Source organism: Aulostomus chinensis, chromosome 24, assembly GCF_037954235.1.
Source record: "Aulostomus chinensis isolate RoL2024-O1b breed Wild chromosome 24, RoL_Achi_v1.0, whole genome shotgun sequence".
Taxonomy (NCBI): Eukaryota; Metazoa; Chordata; class Actinopteri; order Syngnathiformes; family Aulostomidae; genus Aulostomus; species Aulostomus chinensis.
In genome coordinates this window covers 15,079,506-15,100,719 of record NC_141343.1, presented here as the reverse complement: position 1 = coordinate 15,100,719, position 21,214 = coordinate 15,079,506, and the positions used below count along the sequence as shown (strand labels likewise).

Here is a 21,214-nt window from a genome sequence, read left to right as displayed (position 1 = left end):
CTCCGTCACTATTTCACCTGCTTGTCGATGATTTACCAGCATTGTGTGGTCAGGTCAGCCAGAGTTAAGGACTGAATGTGAGGCTTGTGCTTGGGCCTGGGGAAGGATCATGGGCATCCATTTTAATTTCTCCTCACAGAATTTTGCTGGCTGCCACATGCATGAACTGACTTATCTCTGCTGCGTGTCTCCGGAGTGATTCTGCAGTGGGACGACACCTGTTGGCCAGATCCAGGATGTCATCTCAAATCACAATCGGCTGAAGCCACGTATGGTGCCAACGGTTCTATCAAAATCATTTCAGCTGTAATTGTGAGTCATTGCGCCATAGCAGTGTTTGTCGTTCCTGTGTGGGCTTTTAGGAGGTTTTTTTCTCTCTAAGTTGTCCGTCACTTCCTCCGGGCCTTGTTAGATTATTACGGTGAGCGAACAGAGACAAAAGGGCCCTGGTGAATTGATGCGATATCCAGCAGCCTACTTCTTCCATGTCATGGCTTTGGTCTACGAACATCCTTCCCTCCATTACCTCTCTCTGTGCATATGTTGGATTTCTTGTCCTTTTACTTTCATTTATCTATCTTTCTATTTTGGTGTGTTCATATGAAAGCAACATCTTTGGATATCCTGGAAGATTAGATGCATTTATAGTGTAAGAACAGCTTTTATCAGCCCTTAGCTGCTTTTGATGAGAGCACAGAGAGATGGAGGAACAGACCATTGCACCACTGATCTGCCGTCTATTGCAGAACACTACGATGTTCTGTGTAAACCAGCTGTTCATTACGGCGGTTGGGAAGTTCCTAGCTGTCTTGCTACTTAATTTTCAGACAAATTTTTAGCAAACTATGGAAACGTCATCAGAAAAGGAAATGCAAATTGAGTCAATCAACAGGTTTTGGGTGAATAAAATAGATGCAATGTCAGAATAGGGAACAATTGCTGCATAGACCAAGAAGAAGTCTGTCGGTGAAAAAGCAAGAAGGGTTTTGAGAAGTTACGGTAATTGTATAGGTTGCATTGGCCAGTGTGTGCGTGCTGTCCCAAGATATAGCCAAAGTTTGCGAATATCTGTGAAAATGTCGCTGTCATCTCTTTGGATTTACAGATTTACTACGTCAAAGGCCCCAACTACATTTCAAGCCAGTGTAAAAACTTGTTTCGTGAAATTGTGACTTTTTATTTTAATTGCGCCTTGTCCATCAAACTTTATAATGCGGTACTTACAAGATTATTGATTGAAACCAAACTTCTGTGTAAACGTGGCTTCTGTCTCACTACAAACCTCTACAAACCGGCAATGCTAACGTTTTTGCCAACCATGTCAGGCTTGAGCAAACAGTTTTCAGTAGCTCACCCTCTTGAGCTAGGGGCATAAGGAGGTTGTCAGGGTCATTGTATGAAGCTGATCACATGACACCTGAGCAGTCTAACCCAATCCAGCCTGCCCCCCCCCCCCCGGTCCTCGTCAGCTGCCTTTAAACCTCTCTGATCTCATTTACTCAAAAGTAGTCGGCAAGTCTCATACAGGGGTTGTTAGTCAGAAGTCAGCCTGTGACCAAGCAGTTGGCTGATGGTCATTACACACTGTGCGTTTTCAAATGCTGCTCATTTATTTAGTAGAGGCACTGACTTGTATCCTTTGTGCTGGCCGAACTGTACCACCACATCACGGTAAATGCACAGGAGAAAGAAACTGAAGCCTTATTTTTTGTGTGTGTCTCTTTTGACTCAGGGCATCAGGCCCACTGAACCGTGGCAGGATGCTTGCGACAGTGTGCAGTCCCCGCTGATTTGTGTTTCCGTGGCGTCACCCTCGCCTGGCTCCTGATTTAACTGCTGTATGCCAGTTGTGCACTATCATCATGAGGGATTTGTCTAATTGAGCTCATGACTGGCGTGCTCTGAAGATGATGATCATCAGCATACGTTCAATACAGACGTCACTGTCCATGCGTTACGTCAGACTGATTTAATGATGCAACTTTAATTCTGTCAAATGCACATTCATTGAAGCCCATATTTGCTTCTTATTGTTGAAAGCACCTGACTTGAACAGCTCAGTCTCTTCTGTTTACTGTTTACTACTTCTATAAAACACACTTACTCAGCAAAAGCAACAGTAATAGCTTCTAGGCACTCGTCTTGTTCCTGGACAGGATGTCACTGGTTCAATTAATAGGCCCAGGTTGTACCCGCCTCCCTAAGAAAGACTGACTTCTTTCCACATCCTATCCAACATCAAAGTTATGAGTTACTGAGCTGCACTTTCAAAACCTGCGTCGAGCTGACACGTATCATGGGAAACAGGCCTTATCCTCTACTTAAGTCTGTTAGGAACCTGACTCAGAATTTTCTGAGTTGCCTCGGATTTGGCTGTCCAAATAACCCCTCTCCCAAAAAGGATGAATAATGCTAACCTTCTCTGGTTACAACTCCCCCTTTTGAACCACAGTTTTTAATGAAAAGAAAATAATTCTGTATTTGATGGCCAGAATCTAGCCTTGAGGCATGCTAGCAGTCTAGCAAGCCTCAGACAAATTATGGTTTGTTCAACCGTGGCAGCATCTACGCTGCCAGAGAATTTCGGGTTATTTTGCCGATAGAGGGCTGTTATTGATGGGGGACCGTGAGTGTTTGACCGCAGCTAGCAAGCCTGGCCTCTTGCCATGCTAGCATGCTTCGCTGCTCACAAGGTGTCTGCAGGAAGGCAGTTTTTGCTGATGGTCACCTGCTGAGGACAGCCTTACCTGGACGAATCAAGTTAAGGTTTGCTGCTGGTTCAGGTAATGGCCAAAAATTAGATTTCAGAGATGTGAGGTCCTGCAAGTGATGTCAGTTAGCTTAGCATGCCTCGCACCTCCTCATACCTCAGTACAAAGGACAAATTAAGAGAATCAACCTGTAAGGGCTTTAAACTGTACTTCTATTGCTATAAGAGCAACTTTACAACATCTAAAGATTGTGTTTGTTTAAAAGGCATTCTTTTGAATTTCAACCTTGGAGTGTAATACGACACCCAGACATTGCGATTAAATCTTCTACCAGATAAGCTGGCATATGTGCTTAAGAAAAACAAAATGACATAAAAATCCTTCTTCAAGTTCATGTCTCCGTCCCCCTGCCTGGCAGCAGCTGCCACAAAAACTTTGAAGCCAATTTAACCTAAACTTGGTGCAAAGGTGTGGTAAGGAACAAGAAAGAACCTGTTCAACTTTGTGGCAACAGTATATTTGATGCCCTCGTCCCAGTGGGTCGACTGGTTCCATCTCAGATGTGGTCAGAAACACCTCACGAACGTGGTGATGGGCTACTGTGGAGCCTGTGAGTTACAGTGGTGAGAAGGCCATCTCTGATATTTGGCTGAAGAAAAGGAAACTGTAGTCACTGGACTCCACTTGGTCAGATCTTGATCTTCTGACACCGAGTTAAAGTCAGAGCGCCACCAAATGGTTGCAGGAAGTGATTTTAGGCTGCTCCTTCATGTAATACCCAAATACTATCAAGTTTGACCTTCCCCTCACTCTACGGAGAAGCTACAGAATCCAACAAGTGTCTGCTCATGCTCCTTCCAGCTGTGACAAGGATCCAAGATGAAAGCACCAGGGGCCGAATATTTGCCTCGGGGGTTTATGGGCTCTGTGAATCCTCTAAGTTCCTCCAAGTACTTAAACTGAAGCATTATTCTCTCTTTCATCGCTTCACACAGGCTTGCTTTTGTACAGCCAGACGCAGTAGCTTCACATATTTGTGGCCTCAGAAGTAGGAGGCTAAGAGGCATGGGCTAAGCATTTCTGACAAGTTTAGGAGAATGGGATGGTCCTCATCCATCCAACGTCCCATCTCACATCTGAAAATTGGGATTCGACATTGATATTGTGAAGGGCATCAGAATCTACTACGCCAGTATCTCTTTCACTTTCAATCGAAGGAAGTTACTCATCAAGGATTCGCCTTCGCTGGCAAAGAGAGACGGCAGCCATGTAAATCCTGCAATGTTTCACAGATAAGAGGCAGGGAAAATAATCCCCTCAGCAGTTTATCCTTGCTCTGTTACTGTGTGTGCGCGCGTGTGTGTGTGTGTGTGTGTGTCCAGATATGACTCAGACTGTCTCCTTAAATCAAATCTGAGCATCCAGTCGGAACAGATTGGCCCATGCTAATGACATTCATCATGTCACATAATTGTTAGCAGCAAGTTTGCTCTACTCATTTATTTATAGTATCAACAATTGTTGGAAGGACAGTGGACAGTGTTGGCTTTGTATGTTTTTAATAATCAATTATAAGCACTGTGACAGAGCCTAATCGTGTTGATGTCATTGCTAAAATGTATAAGTTTAATGGACCATAATGTCAGTCACGTTGTCCCGGAGACTGTAGGCCGTGACAATCAGACCAGACTTCCATGTTTAAACCACTAATAATGACCACTGGTTGTTGGCCCAGACTGAAAGATCGCAATGATTACTGGATTCCTGGTACCAACATTTGTGGTCCTCAGCTGATGAATCTCAAGACGTTTGGTGAACCCGTGACTTTTCCGTTTGTCCCTCCATTGGTTCGTCTAATCTCAACAGCACGACCGTCCTCTGAGACACAAGGATGAATGAAAAACATTTTGGTGGTCGAAGGTCAAAGTGACTCTCGCCTCACAAGTGCATGATATCTGGGACACGGGTATTAACTGAAACGTTTGTGGCCAAAGGTTAAGAGTTTGTTGCAGATGCAGAAATATCTTCCCTCCAAAATGATCATTTAATTCACTTGAAACAAGCCTGTGAGTTTACCGATTTAGTTGTTGTTGTCGTCTTTTCTCTTTGCTGCTTGTTTTTGTATTTTCGTTGTCTCTTGCCCTTTCTGTTTCTTCCTCTCTTCTCATTTACTACATGGTTGATATGCTTTGGTGATTTAGAAACTAAAGGGAAGGCTCTTATGTGAGCCCACTGGGCTTCTTTTCCTCTCCTGCTCAGTTATTTGCCTTGTGCCATGAAATATTTTTGTTTGGATTATTGTGCATATGAATAAATGAATAAATAATGCAGAGCCGCACTGCTAACGTGCAGCCAGCGTACTTGTTTTCTTCATTTTCTCTCCTCTGTCCGTCCTTCTCAGGGTCTAACTACACCATGTCTAACGGAGGCGGGGCACCAAGCAGCTCCACCCATCTGTTGGATTTCCTAGAGGAGCCCATTCCTGGTGTGGGGACCTATGATGACTTTCACACCATTGACTGGGTCCGTGAGAAGTGCAAGGACCGCGAGAGGCACCGAAAGGTAAAACACAGCTGACAATTACACGTAAAAATTTCCAAGGTCCTGCACAGTTCCATGTGGAGTATCGCTGGAGCTCCATCAGGTGATTTGATGGGACTACCGTCGATGTCCCAGGAAAGGACTGATTTATTGGCAGGCCACATCCAGACAAGAAGGTGCCCCCTTAAAGTTGGTTGCAATCAGCCTCTACATTTTAAGCCACATCCCAAAACTTAGTCAGTACACAACACAAAGGCCTTGTCTGAGATGGATTTTCACCAGGCTTAGTGACCCCTCACCGTTTGACTTCTGGGTTCAACCCGGCAGCAGGACCTACGGGACATTCAGAGAATGCCACGCCAGTTATGGGCCAATTGAAGCATGTAGCCAGACTTTAAAGGGTGCATTTTAAGTTGTGCGTGTATTTTAAAAGTCCGGTTTTAGTCAGACACAATTTTTTGACTGTTTCTTCCAACACCATTTCCGGAATAACATGCATGCGTAAGACTTGCAAAGAGAAGAGGTCAGTGCACAGAGGAAGAAATGGTCCAACAACAAAAACAAGCTCTTGAATTTCATTCATGCTATGTACTTTTCACACTGTAAGTAACAGTAACACTGAGAATAAATATTCTGTTGAACAACAACTTTACTGGATGATGTACTGGACCGATATTCTTTCATGTTCAGTCTCAGTTGCAAACTTGGAGGTCAGGAGTGAAGAAGGGAGTCAATAAAGGCTTGGAGTGATAGGCTGAGTCAAGTCCCAGTCCTCGTGATCGTGTTGACGAGGTGCTTGCCAGCCCACATGAGAGGATCTGTAAATACTGGCTCAGCAATAGAAACTAAGGAAATACCTCTAAGCTTTCATTACTTGAGCCGCCACCGGCCTTTGACTATTGTCTTGTGTTGTAAAACTGACGTACAGAACTGATGAATGGATTCTACTAACTCTCTTACAACAGGCCGTCACTGATATATCCTCTCCCTGTCAGCACTTTCATCCAAATATTGACACAGTTTCACATCCCAGTTTCTCGAGATGCCTCGTTCCCAGAAATGATCACTTGAATAGGGTTGTGGTTTTTTTTCTGCTTTGACCTGCTTTGAAAGGAAGTGGCGCTGTCAACTGTTCTATTGAAGCAACAATGGAAGATTACGCCTCATATCTGAGCCTCAGCTTCTGAATGTGTTCTCTGTGTTCAGATAAACAGCAAGAAAAAGGAGTCAGCATGGGAGTTCACTAAAAGCCTGTATGACGCCTGGTCTGGGTGGCTGGTGGTGACGCTCACTGGCTTGGCCTCAGGTAAACCAAATGTACACGTAGTGTTCAACCTCTCTCTCACACACACACACACACACACACACACACACACACACACACACACACACACCCTCTATTCTACTTTGCTGGTGACTCTCACATGCTTTGCTTCAGGCAGCTCACGCTCGGGCTTTCTTCACACTCTGATCTACCAGTCTCTGATTAGCATGCAAAAGCCCTTTTGTCTTTCCTGCAGAGTCTCATCAGACAGATGTCAACACTCAAAATTATGAAATCTCACAAGTGATTGACCTCCAAAAGACAATAAAAAGCAAGTTTCCTTGTCCCTACAAGTTTTCTCATTAAAAAAAAAATTAAAACCAAGAAGCCTGCATTTTTTTGTGTTTCTTTTCAAAAACAATTAGGTTTTTTTAGCGAGGGACTTGGATCCACCAGTAAACACCAACAGTAAGAGAACACGGTACTAAACTGCCAGAACAACTTCATACTCCTGGTGACAGTTTAAAAGCTGGAGGGTTTTGCCATACCTGGTTGGAGCTGTACGGGACAGTATTCCATCTTCCAGCAAACCTTGCCTTTGTGCACCTAACAGTTGAAGCTGATTGGCGGTTGGATGTCGTGACACCATAAGGACCCACCATGTTTCGTTTCACTGGAGGAAAACTTGTTTTGATTTTGAGAAATACGTACATACAAATAAGTCAAATTTGTTTTCATCTTTAGCATCAAATAGTTGCACAGTTGATCTGGGCTGCCATCTGAAAGTTTTAAAAGTATTTCAAAAAAGTGGAGCATCCTCTACTTCCCTCCTACACCTGTGGTCAAACCCCTAGATGTCCATCATGTCCAAGATAACCGCTAAGCTAACCGCCAAGCTAACCACCTAAAAAACAAAGCCTCTCTCCTCCATTCTGCATCCCTCCTCTCCCTCCTTCCAGGAGCTTTGGCTGGCCTGATTGACATTGCTGCTGATTGGATGAACGACCTGAAGGAGGGTGTGTGTCTGAGCGCCATGTGGTTCAACCATGAGCAATGTTGCTGGACTTCCAATGAGACCACCTTTGCTGAGAGGGACAAGTGCCCTCAGTGGAAGAGCTGGGCAGAGCTCATCCTGGGCCAGGCCGAGGTAGACGAACAAATGATAGAGACCACTGTCCCGGCTACAGCATTTCTTGCTCAGCAGCAATCATTTCTCTTCATTGTCAAATGAGAAATACTGGACTTGATGTCAAGTTCACGAAATTTAAAAGCAAATGTTCTCATCTCTTTCTGTCCTTCCTGCAGGGTCCTGGGTCGTACATCATGAACTACTTCATGTACATCTATTGGGCTCTGTCCTTCGCCTTCCTGGCCGTCTGTCTGGTCAAGGTGTTCGCTCCCTACGCCTGTGGTTCAGGGATCCCTGAGGTAAAAACAAATGACATGAAAATGACAGCAAGTGTATTTCACTAAAAGCAGGGATATTCCTTTTAATGTGCAGGGTGAAAACAAACTTATGAATACTTGGAATTTCCTCTGGCTTTTAGTAATTGTTGTTATTCATGTCTTTGATGCTCAGACGGTCTTGTGGAGAAGCTCAGGATCCAAGACACGAGAGTTGGCTTTAAAGGAGCAACATGAGAAGCACAAACTCTGATAAAAGACACAACTTTTTTGGTGGCATATCCCAAAACTGGTCATTGCCACCCATTGCATAATTAATTATATTAGATTGATCTTATGAATGTCTTAGATGACCTTAGAGTTTATAATTCATGAGGAATGCTTCCCAAAATGTTGCAATATAAAACAACATTTTGGGGAAAAGCTTTGTCAGCTCTACTTTTTTTTGTTGCCATGGAAACTAGGAAGCTGAAACTGCAGTTCCTTGTAGCCAGTGACCCAACATGAATGTGCAATCAAACACCTTGTGACCGGCAGCATCACTGATGCCCCCCTCCCCATGTCTTCCTCAGATCAAGACCATTCTGAGTGGGTTTATCATCCGTGGCTACCTGGGCAAGTGGACCCTGATGATAAAGACCATCACTCTGGTGCTGGCTGTGGCTTCAGGCCTCAGCTTGGGGAAGGAGGGTCCTCTGGTCCACGTGGCCTGCTGCTGTGGGAACATCTTCTCCTACCTCTTCCCCAAGTACAGTAAGAACGAGGCCAAGAAGCGAGAGGTGAGGGAGGAGATTGTTGTGATGGCAAAGAAGGGGAACAAGTTGAACAGCCCACAAACGAGCGACTTTTCATATACAAAGACTGCAAACCAAATATTTGTCTTCATTGTCTGACATCTAAGCTTTTTTTCTCTCTCTCTCTCTCTCTTTTTTCACTCGCTCAGGTCCTGTCTGCTGCATCAGCAGCTGGGGTGTCGGTTGCATTTGGAGCGCCAATTGGAGGAGTTCTGTTCAGTTTGGAGGAGGTACCGCGCATGTCTTCCTACAACCATGAATGGAACTCACAAATTCCTCAGGATATTTTAAGTTAATTCTTAGTCTCATGTAGCCAGGCATCCCAGCACAGGAGAAACATCTTGCTCAGGGGTTTTCACAGAGGGCCCCCCTTTGGCAAGTTTGGCATAAGGCACCCTCCTTGCATTACTTGTAGTTTAATTGCTGGTCACCTATTTAGACAAGCTTGCCTCATACAGTTGTTTCACATAAGTTCAGAGGACACGAAGTATATAGAAACAATCTGAAATGAGTCATTTATTAGTTGCTGACTCTTGGAAAAAAGGTAAATAACCAACCAATCTATCGTCCAAATGCGTCCCAGTGCATCTGTTCAGTAACTGCAGCAACCTGATGTTTGCTTGCCGAGTCTTGTGATATAAGGACGGTACCTTTCGAGGCAGCCGGATAAACAGGGAAGGGGTGAGGTGGGCTTATAACATTACTGTGTGCTCACAAAGAGGTATCAATCACAAAACACTTGAATGGAAAAGAATTAGCGACTACAAACGGGTTACCGCATGCTCAGCAACCCAATGAAAACATTTATTACAAACTAGTGATACAAAAAAGTATGTATGCAGGTATCTTTCTTGGCTTGATTGTCCAACTTCACTGACCATTCCATTGTCTTTCTTTGGTGTTGGAGGTTGTATTTTCTTCATCCTGAACACAATCGAATGCAGGGTAACTTCTCCCTTCACCTCTACAGGTGAGCTACTACTTCCCTCTAAAGACGCTGTGGCGCTCCTTCTTCGCCGCCCTGGTGGCAGCCTTTGTCTTGCGCTCCATTAATCCATTTGGTAACAGCCGCCTGGTGCTGTTCTACGTGGAGTACCACACGCCATGGTACCTGTTTGAGCTCATTCCTTTCATTCTACTGGGAGTTTTTGGGGGCCTCTGGGGCGCCTTCTTCATTCGAGCTAACATTGCTTGGTGCCGGAGGCGCAAGTCAACCCGCTTTGGTAAGTGTTTGATGGTGTTTGAATGTGAGGATCATTGTTGGAGTGGATGAAAACCAGTCGCCATGTGTAACTGTTTCAGTCAGTGACAGGTTATCCCTCCTATTTCAGGAAAGTACCCAGTTCTGGAGGTGATCCTGGTGGCAGCTATCACAGCTGTTGTTGCATTCCCAAATCCGTACACCCGGCAGAACACCAGCGAGCTGATCAAGGAGCTGTTTACTGACTGTGGCCCACTGGAGTCCTCCCAGCTCTGCCAGTACCGCAGCCAGATGAACGGCAGCAAGGCCTTCACCGACAACCCCAACCGGCCCGCAGGGCCTGGCGTCTACGCTGCCATGTGGCAGCTCTGCCTGGCACTCATCTTTAAAATTATCATGACGATATTCACCTTTGGACTTAAGGTGATCCCTGGTTGATAGTAACAGGGCAGATCTGTTTCTCACTACCATATACTAAAACCATATCCTGTCTGATTGTCTAGGTGCCATCTGGCTTGTTCATCCCCAGCATGGCCATCGGGGCAATTGCAGGGCGAATCGTTGGCATTGCAGTTGAGCAGCTGGCTTATTACCACCACGACTGGTTCCTGTTCAAAGAGTGGTGCGAGGTTGGAGCTGATTGCATCACTCCAGGACTCTACGCCATGGTGGGGGCAGCAGCGTGTCTGGGTGAGTCTGCATTTCCATTCCAGCTGGCTACACTAGACCAACCGTTACCTTCACTTAGATTTGACTTGATTTAACTGCGATCACCAGATCAACAGGAAGCTAAAGTAACTAACTTGTGATTCTGATTATTTGTACAAAGCCTGCACGCTGAGGCATGACATTCCACAAGACAACAAGCAAATAGCTTTTAAAAAGCTTGTTTTCTGATCAGAATTTGGATTTTAACAGATATGGTGAGTCTGACGAGGCGTGACACTGACGTTTTGTCTCAAAAGGCTTGATGAATTGTCCCAGATTGAATGTAAATTGTTGACATCGTAGTGATTTTGTGCTAGACTCACCTGTGAGTCTTGAAACTTTCCTTAGAGACTCAGGACATTCTCCAAGGTGTTGCTGCAAAGGAAACAATGAGAAAAAAACATCTGCAGGATAACGCAAAGGTTTTCGAGTGGCACGACTGTCACATGCAACAGTTGTGTACCTGTTCCCACTGTCCTACCAGCAACATAGGCTTTGTAGGGTGGCCAAGCCAAGTCACTGAAGAAAGCTTGTTCCAAATTTGTTGGGTTTGCAGTTAGATGTATTCATTGGTTCCAGGAAAAGTTTCTGTCTCTCTATTCCGTGTGTGTGTCTTAATTTTCACATATTGCCTCTTATTTTTGGTAGGTGGTGTGACCCGTATGACCGTCTCCCTGGTCGTCATTGTCTTTGAGCTGACCGGTGGTCTGGAGTACATCGTCCCCCTCATGGCTGCCGTCATGACCAGCAAATGGGTGGGTGACGCCTTTGGCCGCGAGGGAATCTACGAGGCTCACATCCGTCTCAATGGGTACCCCTTCCTGGATGCCAAGGAGGAATTCACACACACCACTCTGGCCAGGGAGGTGATGAGGCCACGCCGCAGCGACCCGCCACTCGCGGTGCTGACACAGGATGACCTGACAGTGGAGGAGCTACAAGGCGTCATCAATGAAACCAGTTATAATGGTTTCCCTGTGATAGTGTCCAAGGAGTCCCAGAGGCTGGTGGGCTTTGCCCTGCGCAGGGACATCACCATTGCTATAGGTAACAGTGTTCCTTCCACACCACACTTCACATGACCCACACCCACCCACCGGGGGGCCCTGCACCAACAGATCTGAATCAATACTACAAAGCAGTCGCATAACACGTCAAAATGATACAGAAACAACAACAATATGAAGCAGATTTGTACAAGGAGTTCACTCATGTTGTCGCATCTTTCTGTAAAAAAAACAAGCAAGTAACTTCAAAAGCTTGTTTTCATGATAGAATTTGGACTTGATCATAAAAGCACATCGTCTCTTATATTTAAACATTGGTTATCTTCAGTAACAGGATCACTGATCACTAAAAAAACCAAGTGTTTCCCAATGGCAGGGCCGTGACCCAAGGGTGGGCCTTGAGTGCCCCCAAGTGGACCAAATGCTTTTAAGATGAGGCTCCCGTTTTGCCTGAAAACTTGTAAACATAATACATTAGAAATCAAAGTAAATACCAGTGTTACACATTTTTCCTAGGATTTGAGACTTTAAATTAAAACACATCCATATTTACAACCTTGCACATTTTTGTTCAGTTGAAACACCTGAATTAGATTTTCATTTGGGAAAAAAAAATCAACACACTTATGTGACATGTAAGAAACAGTCTCTGATAGTAGTCATGTTCCGCTCCCTCCAAATCCCACATCTGTTGTCTGTCCCGACAGAAAATGCCCGTCGGAAGCAGGAGGGCATCATGTTGAACTCGCGGGTCTACTTCACCCAGCATGCCCCCACCCTGCCTGCCGACAGCCCTCGGCCCCTCAAGCTACGCTCCATCCTGGACATGAGCCCCTTCACCGTAACTGACCACACCCCCATGGAAATTGTGGTGGACATCTTCAGGAAGCTGGGGCTGCGCCAGTGCCTCGTCACTCACAACGGGTAAGTGGAGGACAAGGGGGTGGGGGGTGGGTGGGGCGCATTGCTGGAGGAGGAGAAGGTGAAGGTCCATTCATCGTTCTGACGGTCTGATTTAATAACCTGTTGCGACAAACATCCCTCAAACACATGTACACCCTGTCTGGTGTTGCATGGCTGTTTGACCCCTGGATGTAGCCTGTCATCTGCATGGCCTGGCCTAACCGCTGTGCTGCACCTGCCCCCCACTCAGCTGTAAACGTGCCCAAACTAACTCCTACGACATAACAGGTGTGGTCACTGTGTTGACACAAGACGCGTAATAGGTAAAAATATGTTTGAGATTTTGGTTTTTCAGACTGTGACGTCACAGAGAGCCACCTGCAGGTGTGATGTAGAAATTACAGGACAGGGTAACCTACAGTTACATTTATATGTTAATTTCTTTTTATTGCCTCAATCTGGTGTTTTCTGACTTTTAGTAAGCCACTGTGTTTGCCTCCCTACAATCATGGGCTGTTCAATTTTGAAAAACGCAGCATTTGAGAACCAATCCAAAGTGTTTTGGAACGCAACACGATGTTGACTACTTTTGTACCAGCAACACACTCGTTGTAGGACAGCAAAAGAAAAGCCCTCAAAGTTTGTTGGTCACAGAACATTATCGATGCTCTGGTTCAAAACCAACATCTAACGTTCTACGGGACTTTTTAAAAATGTTCTCTTCATATTACAAAGTGATTTAATGGCTCTGTTTTACTTTTCACCATGAGTACGATTGGAGGGTGAGCACCATTTCTGGTATGACTCTCCAAATACGTACGTCTGGAGACCGCGAAGGTCGTCTCATTTCCTACAGGAACCTTCTCTAATGTGTTTTCAAAACTCCTCTTTTTATTGCCTGGAAATGGAAATTCTCAACTGATTTTGGATAGCAGAAACAAGCTAACAGGCTAGGGCTCAGCTAAACAACAGGCTACTGCTGTCTCTTCTGGTGTCAGTGTCCATGCAGATATTTCACACCTCAGTAACACTTGCAGGGGCGTCCCCCACGTGTTACAGGGAATTACCGCCACCTTGCGTCCGTACGAGGAAACCAGGCAAAGGGAGGGGTTTTGTTAGCAGACATTCTCCTCACTATCCCGGCGGCTACCTGCCACTCAGAAATCACTGAACATCAGTAGACAGAACACCTGAGGCTCATTTGTTCTCATGGATATCTTCAGAAACAGATGACAAACATGAAGCTCCCTTGTTATTAGATTTAGAATCGACTGAACGTAGGCAAACGTACACAGCACAACAGTGTGGATCCTTCATTTGTTTGTTTGACTCAGAAATTGATTTGAGTTGGAAGGAATGAGATATTTGCTATCACATACATATTTACATGAACAATGAGGAGGCTTAGCTTCATACTCAGTGTACCCATTATAACATATTCAGTTTATTAATCTTTGTGTCTGGAGGTGTGTACTTTTGAGTTATATTTTATGTTAACATAAGTTTGATATTTTAAGTTGCACCCTGTTCCGTATGTTTTGTGCTGCTGCTCTCTCTCTGTCTCTCCTGTGTTTGTTTTTGTTTATTTGTTGTTGTTGTTGTTGTTGTGTTTTTTTGGCCAGTCATCCGAGTAATGGGTGTGTGTTTCAGGATTGTGTTGGGCATCATCACAAAGAAGAATATATTAGAGCATCTGGAGGAGCTCAAGCAACACACGGAGCCCCTGGTGACTAGCCCCGCCCCTTTTACACACGTGACTCTTCCCCACTTTTTGCACCTGTCTCTTAGGCTCCGCCTCTTAGGAGGGATGCATGAAACTTGGTGTGAAAAAACAAAAAGCAAAAAAACTTGTGGACAGTTCCCGGCTAGATATTAAACCTTCTTTTTCTTTCACTTCCTGTTGCCGTTCTGTTGTTGCTGGGTTGGTTTTGGTGTGGCGTCACCTCTGAATAGAACCATCGTAGATAGAATGACCCCATCTTCATCACTCGCAGCTCTGGCAGTTTTGTAGTCATGGTATGGATGATCGGTTTTCGAGTATGCTGGGGGGTCCAGTAATGTCGGACCTCCATGGGAACTGTCAGCCACATCACTGTAGAGCCCCTTTCAGACATGAGCTTCCTCGTGGAAATGTGCCGGCAGGGTTACAGGATCAACCTGAGAGTCCCGACAGCCAGTAAAAGTCCCGACAGCTTCCAACAACACCGTTAAGCCTAATTTAATAGATTTAGCTGCTGTTCCACCTTCTGGTACCGGCTCACTTGCCTCGCTTTCCATCTGGTGCTACCAGATTTACATCGCTGTCTGATTTGCGTCAACTCCTCTTCACTCATTTGCATGCATGTTCACCTTTTTGGGGAAACCGTGCCTTATGAACGCTGGCTAACAGTTAACCGTTAGCTAGTGATGTTTCAGATGCAGTTTAGTATGGCTGGCTGTAAAAGGTGAATTATGGGTTGAAATAATCAACAAATTTTGCTGTTAGCCTGGGATGTTTCAGTTGTTGATAAAATAACCTTAGCCATGAATGAACAGCTAGCTGATGATAGCCTGTTGCCAGGGGACAGTCTGGCACTGGTCACCTGTTCTATCGAATTGACTCTGTTTCCATGGTAACAACAAATAAAAGTGGGATAAATTATTTCTCAAATAAAAGGGGCATTTCTTTGTAATATAATTAAATCGCTCAATTTGCTTTTTATAAGTTAAATTTGGCCAAAATCTCCCTTCTACGTGACGTTGTCTACATTCTTTGTGCTTTTGTTTCTTTTCCGTTGCGAAGCCTCGTCAGACTGGATCTGGTTTGTCCAAGTAGTGTTGCTGTCCATGGCGGTCAAAGATGGCAGACTCACTTGTGCATAGCCACCCCAAAGCAGATCTGACAGCGAAGCAAATCGAGTTGCAACAGGATTTGTCAAAAGCTCTTTAGTTCAAATTCTGTCAAGGTTCCGAGTGATTTGAACCAATCTGCTTGAAGAATTTGTGAATCCTGGAAACCAAAAGTGAGTCAGACGAGGCGAGCTGGTTTCACGCCATCATCTGTAAGGGAAGGGAAAAGCTAGCAAAACTAGGAAATAGTAAAAGGTCTCGTGTTAGCGACAGTGTTAGCTGTAACACAGTAGCTGACCGCTATTCTTTTTGTTTCCCTCTGAAACCACCATAGCGATCGGACAGTCAGCATCCCAAACATTCGTCCACACCAACACAATCAGTGCCCAGTAGGACAAGAACTGGGGGTTACAGTCGTAACTGTGGCAGGTTCCATGTCTGAAATGGTCTCGGTAGAATCTGAGTGCAGCTTTGCTCGTCATCATCAGACTGCAGTAGTAGCCACTCTAGCACCTCCATAAGAGACCCGTTGGGTCAGATGTCTTCATATTTGCTGATTTCTGGTAACTACGTAGCTTTTGTGTTTGGCACAGTTCTGATTGTAGAGTAGAGCCATCTGCATGTCTGTACAACAGTCTCCCCCTCCAGTTGTCTCCCAACATTAACCACTGATTTTTCCTCTTTTTTTTTAAAACTCCTCCCCCCTCTGGACCCCACTGTTTCACTCTGGGTCTCCACAGATTGACGACATCTGAGGCGTCGCCTTAGCAACCTGTCGGCGAGTAGCTAGCCGCCTTGGGAAAGCGGACCACTGTTTTTATATCTATCGGATGTTTTATTTGTTACTAGAAGGGAGAGAAGATCTGTAGAAATGAAATTCATCCGCTCTCATTGTGTAGTCGTGGTAGTGAGCGCTGTGGTGGAGTGATGTTGTTGTGATCGCTGCTGCTCGTACTGTAGTATCCTAGCTAGATAGCTGGTTAGCATGTGGTGATAACGTGACCCTGATGACTAATTCCCAGCTTAATCTTGACAATGTTTTCTACCAGCCAGCTGTGTGCTGGTGGTTCGTTTTACAGAAATACTTGTGTTCTTCTGGAAAAACTTTTTTAAAAAAATGGCAATGACCGCAAACTCAGCTGAGTGAAGTCTGAGGCTGAAAAAGGACCCTCAGAAGCATGTGGCTGATCGGGATCAAAATGTGACCGAGGACCTAAAAAAGGACAAAAATGTCTTTGACCAAACGTTCACACTTAAATTGACTAAGTCTTTGGTAAATGAGCTTTTGTCATCCTTAGGATTCGTGGCATCCCTCGTACCTTCTCCCGCCAGCTGTACTTCCTGTCACCACTAGGTGGCACTTAGCTTCTAGATTTCGAGCTCAGTCATGACTGCTCCTTCTATGGCCCAATATCAAATATGGCTGCCCCCTTGCTACGGTAACACTGTTCAACGAAAAGTCTCTCCGTCTCTGAAGATCTGCCTAATAGTTTTTGCTAAACCCCGGCAAATGTGGGCAAGCGCTGGAGACATAATGAGAGGAAAATTAAGGGTCTGGGGTCTTTTCCTGGTCCGCCTCGTTCCACTCAGTCCTGTCCAGTAGACTTGGTGCTTCATCTTCTCTGAAGGACGTGAAAGCCGAAGAAGTGTTTCTGCTTCATGTTAATTTCTCGCTGAGTTTACAGCCATTACCTTAAATATAATCTTAGATTAGGCATTGCTGGCTCTCAGGAAACATTGCCCCCCCCACCCCCCTCCCCCCCGATACATTGCACATGCTCCTGGTCACCCCAGCGTCCGTCTCTGTCTTGAGTGAGACGGTTGCGGAGGGTCAACCCGTGGTGGGATCTGCGTGGCGTCTCACCAGTGTTTCATGCCTCCTGCTGCTCCGTAGCTGTAGATCTAATCCCAGACCTCGGGTCCCCTCATGGGGCATCTCCACCCTTCTCATCCAGACCTGGGTTCAAATGTTTGCTCTCCGTTTGGATGCGCTTGATTTCAAGGGTTTTGCGTCCGACACAAGAACCTTTTGCGATCATACCGAAACCCCTTGGACCCAGTTCTGCTCTCATCTGGCTTCGTAGCAGTTGGACGCTGCTCATCTCTCCAGCTACATTCACAGCTGAATTCAAGAGCACAAACATTGGCACTGAAGATTGAAAGAGCTGCAGAATCAGGACCAACTCCACCCGAGATGCTCTTGAATCAGCAGGAACCAACGCAGACACGGTTAGAGGAGAGGAGGAGGAGACACGTCTGTCCCACCGGTCACCAAAGACACACTTGACCCTGAACATGTAATCCCACGCCTCCAAGGAGAGGAGGCGGTTGTGGCTAGTAGGGAGAAGTCCAAGATTTCTAACCATTTTCAGCTGAGTTGCAGGATTTCATGGGAGTTAATGTGACAGCCTTCGCTTTGCGCGGCTCCGTATTTTGGGCCAAATTTTAGCGAAGCAATGCGCAACAGGGCAGTGTTAGGATTTGATGACCGAGTGCATTCATGATCCAAAATGGCACTAATAACTGGTGTGTGACTCCTGTGACGGGTGGTCTCCTCCTCCTGCTTCTCCCTGGTTCTCCTGCTCAACACTCCCCGTTTCCCATGTAGGATCCAGCTCCTTTTCTCTCACCAGCTTTTTGGACCGGTACAGATGACGCAGCGTCACGAAGCAGCACCCTTCTCCCGAGCAGTGGGTGCTGTTTCTGACCTGCTCCCATTCCTGTTTCCTTTGGTTACTCACTCACTCACTCACTCCTCCTCCTCCTCCTCCTCTTCCTCCTGCTGCTGCGCTGACTCTCACCTCCTCAGGGACTCATGTTTTTGTTGGCGTCACATATTGATGACAGATATCAGCACATCCTGCATTCACACACGTACTCTGGAAGGACTCAGGCGAAGGAGGCTGAAGGTGATGCCCCAGTGTTCCAGAAGCAGCCATACTCCTGTATGGCTGCTTCTGGAACACTGGGGGGCAGTATGTCCCCTACAGCTGGTAGCACGCATGACTTGCTTTCATCAAACTGGTGTGGGTTCTTCAAGATCTTCTAAACCTTGGTTCTCTCAACAGAACCTGCACATCCTCTTTCCTGTTCTGAGCTGAGCCAGACGAATGCCTTTACATGTTCAGTATTGTAATGGGGCTTTATGCATGTAGTTGTAGCAGTTCATGCCTTTTAAAAAGTCCAGTTTAACTCAGGCTGACGCGTTTACACGTATGTTGAGTCCAGTTTTAGTCAAACGACTGCGTTGAACTTGTGACCTCAGCGGACCTCCTTGCCTCGGAACCTCCCGACCTACGTGTGTGAAACAGGGGACGTTGTCTTCAGGAAAACGGTGTCTTGACATTTGCCAACCAAAACATGAGGTTGTTTTCTGTCCTCGTCTCCAGGTGCGAGCCCCCAGCACCTCCTTGCCGCCCTAAACTCTCATCTTCTCTGCTCTTCCTCACCCTCCCTCCCCTCTTTTCTTCCTCTGCAGGCGGCTTCTTGGTATTATTACAAAAAAAGATATCCTTCGTCACATGGCTCAAATGGCAAACCAAGATCCCGAGTCCATCATGTTCAACTGATCCGCTCCTTCCAGGACGGCTGGGCAGGAGGGGGCAGCGCCAGCGAGGAGGAGGAGGTGTGTCTCCTGGACGGCTCCCATCTATGACATAAGGACCCTGTTTTCTTTTAGTTCTCAGCTTTGTAGACCCCTGAACCCGCCTGTGGCCCCCAGAGACTGACTGGCCATGAAAGGGAGGGGACGCTTGTCAGACTTGTGGCTGCCGAGCTTGTAGGAGGTCCCGGGGGTCGACGGCGAGGCCCCCACCCCCCATCCCTCTCACACACCCCCAAACATGCGGAATGCTCTTTTTACACACTTTTGCAGACATCTCAAACATGCATGCGCTCTCGTGTCGGCTCACGAAAAACTGTAAAAATACACTCATTTGCACTCGTCATGTGCCTCACCCTTGTCCTGACTCCAAGGAGGGTGCGGTGGATGTCGCCTGGCTGGGGTCAAAGGTCAGTATGAACCGCTGATGAGGGACGCGATGAGGGACCTTGAAACCTCCAGGATCCCGTAGAAAACGAAAACCTCACTTTCCTCACCCGTCCTGAATAAGCATTGTTTACCTGTGAATTCAGTGTGTGTGTGTGTGAGTGTGAGTGTGAGTGTGCGTGTTTGTGTGGGGGAGAGAGACAGACAGAGCTTTTGTGTGCGTCAACAGCGCTGATACATTCCAGCCAGGTTACCGTGGCAACAGAGAGGCCACGCACCCACTCCATGAAACACAGCATCATCTCATGATGGCGTCATGGCTGCTCCCCCTGGGTGCACGTTGATGAGACGGCTTTAACGTGTGAGTGTGAGAGAGAGAGAGAGGGATGGGTACTGTATTACAGGAACAAATTTGTTCCTTTCAGAAGGAAAAAAAGTGAAGACAAGTGTGTTTCCACTTCTGAGCCAGCTTGAAGTGTGTGTGTGTGTGTGTGTGTGTGTGTGTGTGCGCGCGCGCTGTATGTTTGTCAAATGACACACACCTATTGACTCCCGTCCTTTCATCTGCTGTGATGCTGTGAAGGCGAGAGGAAGTGTGTGTGTGTGTGTGTGTGTGTGTGTGTGTGTGTGTGTGTGTGTGTGTGTGTGTGTAAAACCAACAAAAACAAAACAAAAAAAGGAAAACGTGTCAGGTGGAGCATTTGTGTTCTCTGCTGCTGGAAAAAAAAAACGATTAAGTTTTCGCTATGATTCAGAAACTTTTACGGCTTGAAATAAACTGGAAACCTGCACTGGTTTTGTTTGTTCTGATCGGCTAAAGTTGAACCTGTCGAGTGTCGAGTGGCGTCTGTCCCCGTCTGGAGGAAACATTTCTAAAATTAAACAGTGAATTGTTCTGTTGGGGGAATCTCTTTATAACATCAGCTGTTTTAATACAGGAAGTAGATCCATTTGGCGCCAGTGTATCAATAAGGTATCAGAAGGGTTTATATCTTGTTGTATTTACTGAAAAACACGTGTACATTTTTGAAAAATATGGAAAAGCTCATATATCCTGTACCTTTTGCATTGTTCTCTTGTTGTTAAGAGGATCCGACCAATCTTTCAAGGCTCCGATTATACGCTGATGACATACCGACATTGTCAGGGTTCCCTCATAACGCCACAAGATCACACTTGAGGATGCAGCACTTTAAATTCACACAACATTCAAAAATTGTTCCGAATTTTATGTTTCGTAAAATTCAAACACAGGAAATCTAAACAAAAATAAATTGTAAAGTTCAATCAAAAATGGGTTGCAGCGTAAAACAAAAGGACCTGGTTTTAGATACTCCTTCGCTGATATGAACACATTTTCCTGATCAAACCCAGTTTCCAAACCCCCGTGATGATGCGTTTCAACCTAATTTTTGATTTTTATTCAATTCATCTCCAAAAAATAAGGTCAAGATGGCAGCAGGGGAAAAAAAAAATCATATTAAGGATGATTAACATTGGAAAAATGTGGAAATACATCGAAGATATAAGTAGCGGATATCAGGAGCGAATAGGACGGGACCCTCGACCTCCTGCCCCAATACATGTTCATCTTTAAATATATGAAGGAAAGCAGGGTAGAAGAAAAAAAATCCAAATTCCAAAGATACAAATCGGTACCGGCGAGATACGAGCAAATGATACAAAACCCGAAGTCCAACCTGGCTGTCTCCGGGAAAAAGGCAGAAACAGCAGCAACAAGATAAGACGGTAAACTACCAACAAGACAACAACAAAAAAAACTACAGGAGGAACTACAACTCCAATCTGTCATTTCTGTCACGTGTCTGCCGAACCCGAGTCAGCACAGTACGTAGCCTGGCAA

The 21,214-nt window shown here is 45.7% G+C and overlaps 1 protein-coding gene across 7 annotated transcripts in view; it reads left to right on the top strand.

The window, feature by feature from the left end:
* clcn3 (Cl-/H+ antiporter 3) overlaps window positions 1–19,989 on the top strand; it is a 33,075-nt gene extending 13,086 nt beyond the window's left edge. For 3 of the 7 annotated variants that reach the window (XM_086198011.1, XM_086198015.1, XM_086198012.1), the window contains 13 exons: window positions 5,113–5,273; window positions 6,459–6,558; window positions 7,476–7,663; window positions 7,822–7,944; window positions 8,493–8,699; window positions 8,864–8,944; window positions 9,685–9,937; window positions 10,046–10,338; window positions 10,419–10,605; window positions 11,272–11,670; window positions 12,338–12,554; window positions 14,184–14,259; window positions 18,841–19,989. In XM_086198011.1, coding sequence (XP_086054137.1) covers window positions 5,113–5,273; window positions 6,459–6,558; window positions 7,476–7,663; window positions 7,822–7,944; window positions 8,493–8,699; window positions 8,864–8,944; window positions 9,685–9,937; window positions 10,046–10,338; window positions 10,419–10,605; window positions 11,272–11,670; window positions 12,338–12,554; window positions 14,184–14,259; window positions 18,841–19,017 — 2,462 coding nt within the window. In that variant the 3' untranslated portion in view covers window positions 19,018–19,989. Of the gene's footprint in view, window positions 1–122; window positions 313–5,112; window positions 5,274–6,458; window positions 6,559–7,475; window positions 7,664–7,821; window positions 7,945–8,492; window positions 8,700–8,863; window positions 8,945–9,684; window positions 9,938–10,045; window positions 10,339–10,418; window positions 10,606–11,271; window positions 11,671–12,337; window positions 12,555–14,183; window positions 14,260–16,102; window positions 16,141–18,840 lie in introns of those variants that run through there. The other 4 variants (XM_086198014.1, XM_086198017.1, XM_086198013.1 and 1 more) reach the window with 3 other exon arrangements.
* The last annotated feature ends 1,225 nt before the right edge of the window (window positions 19,990–21,214 follow it).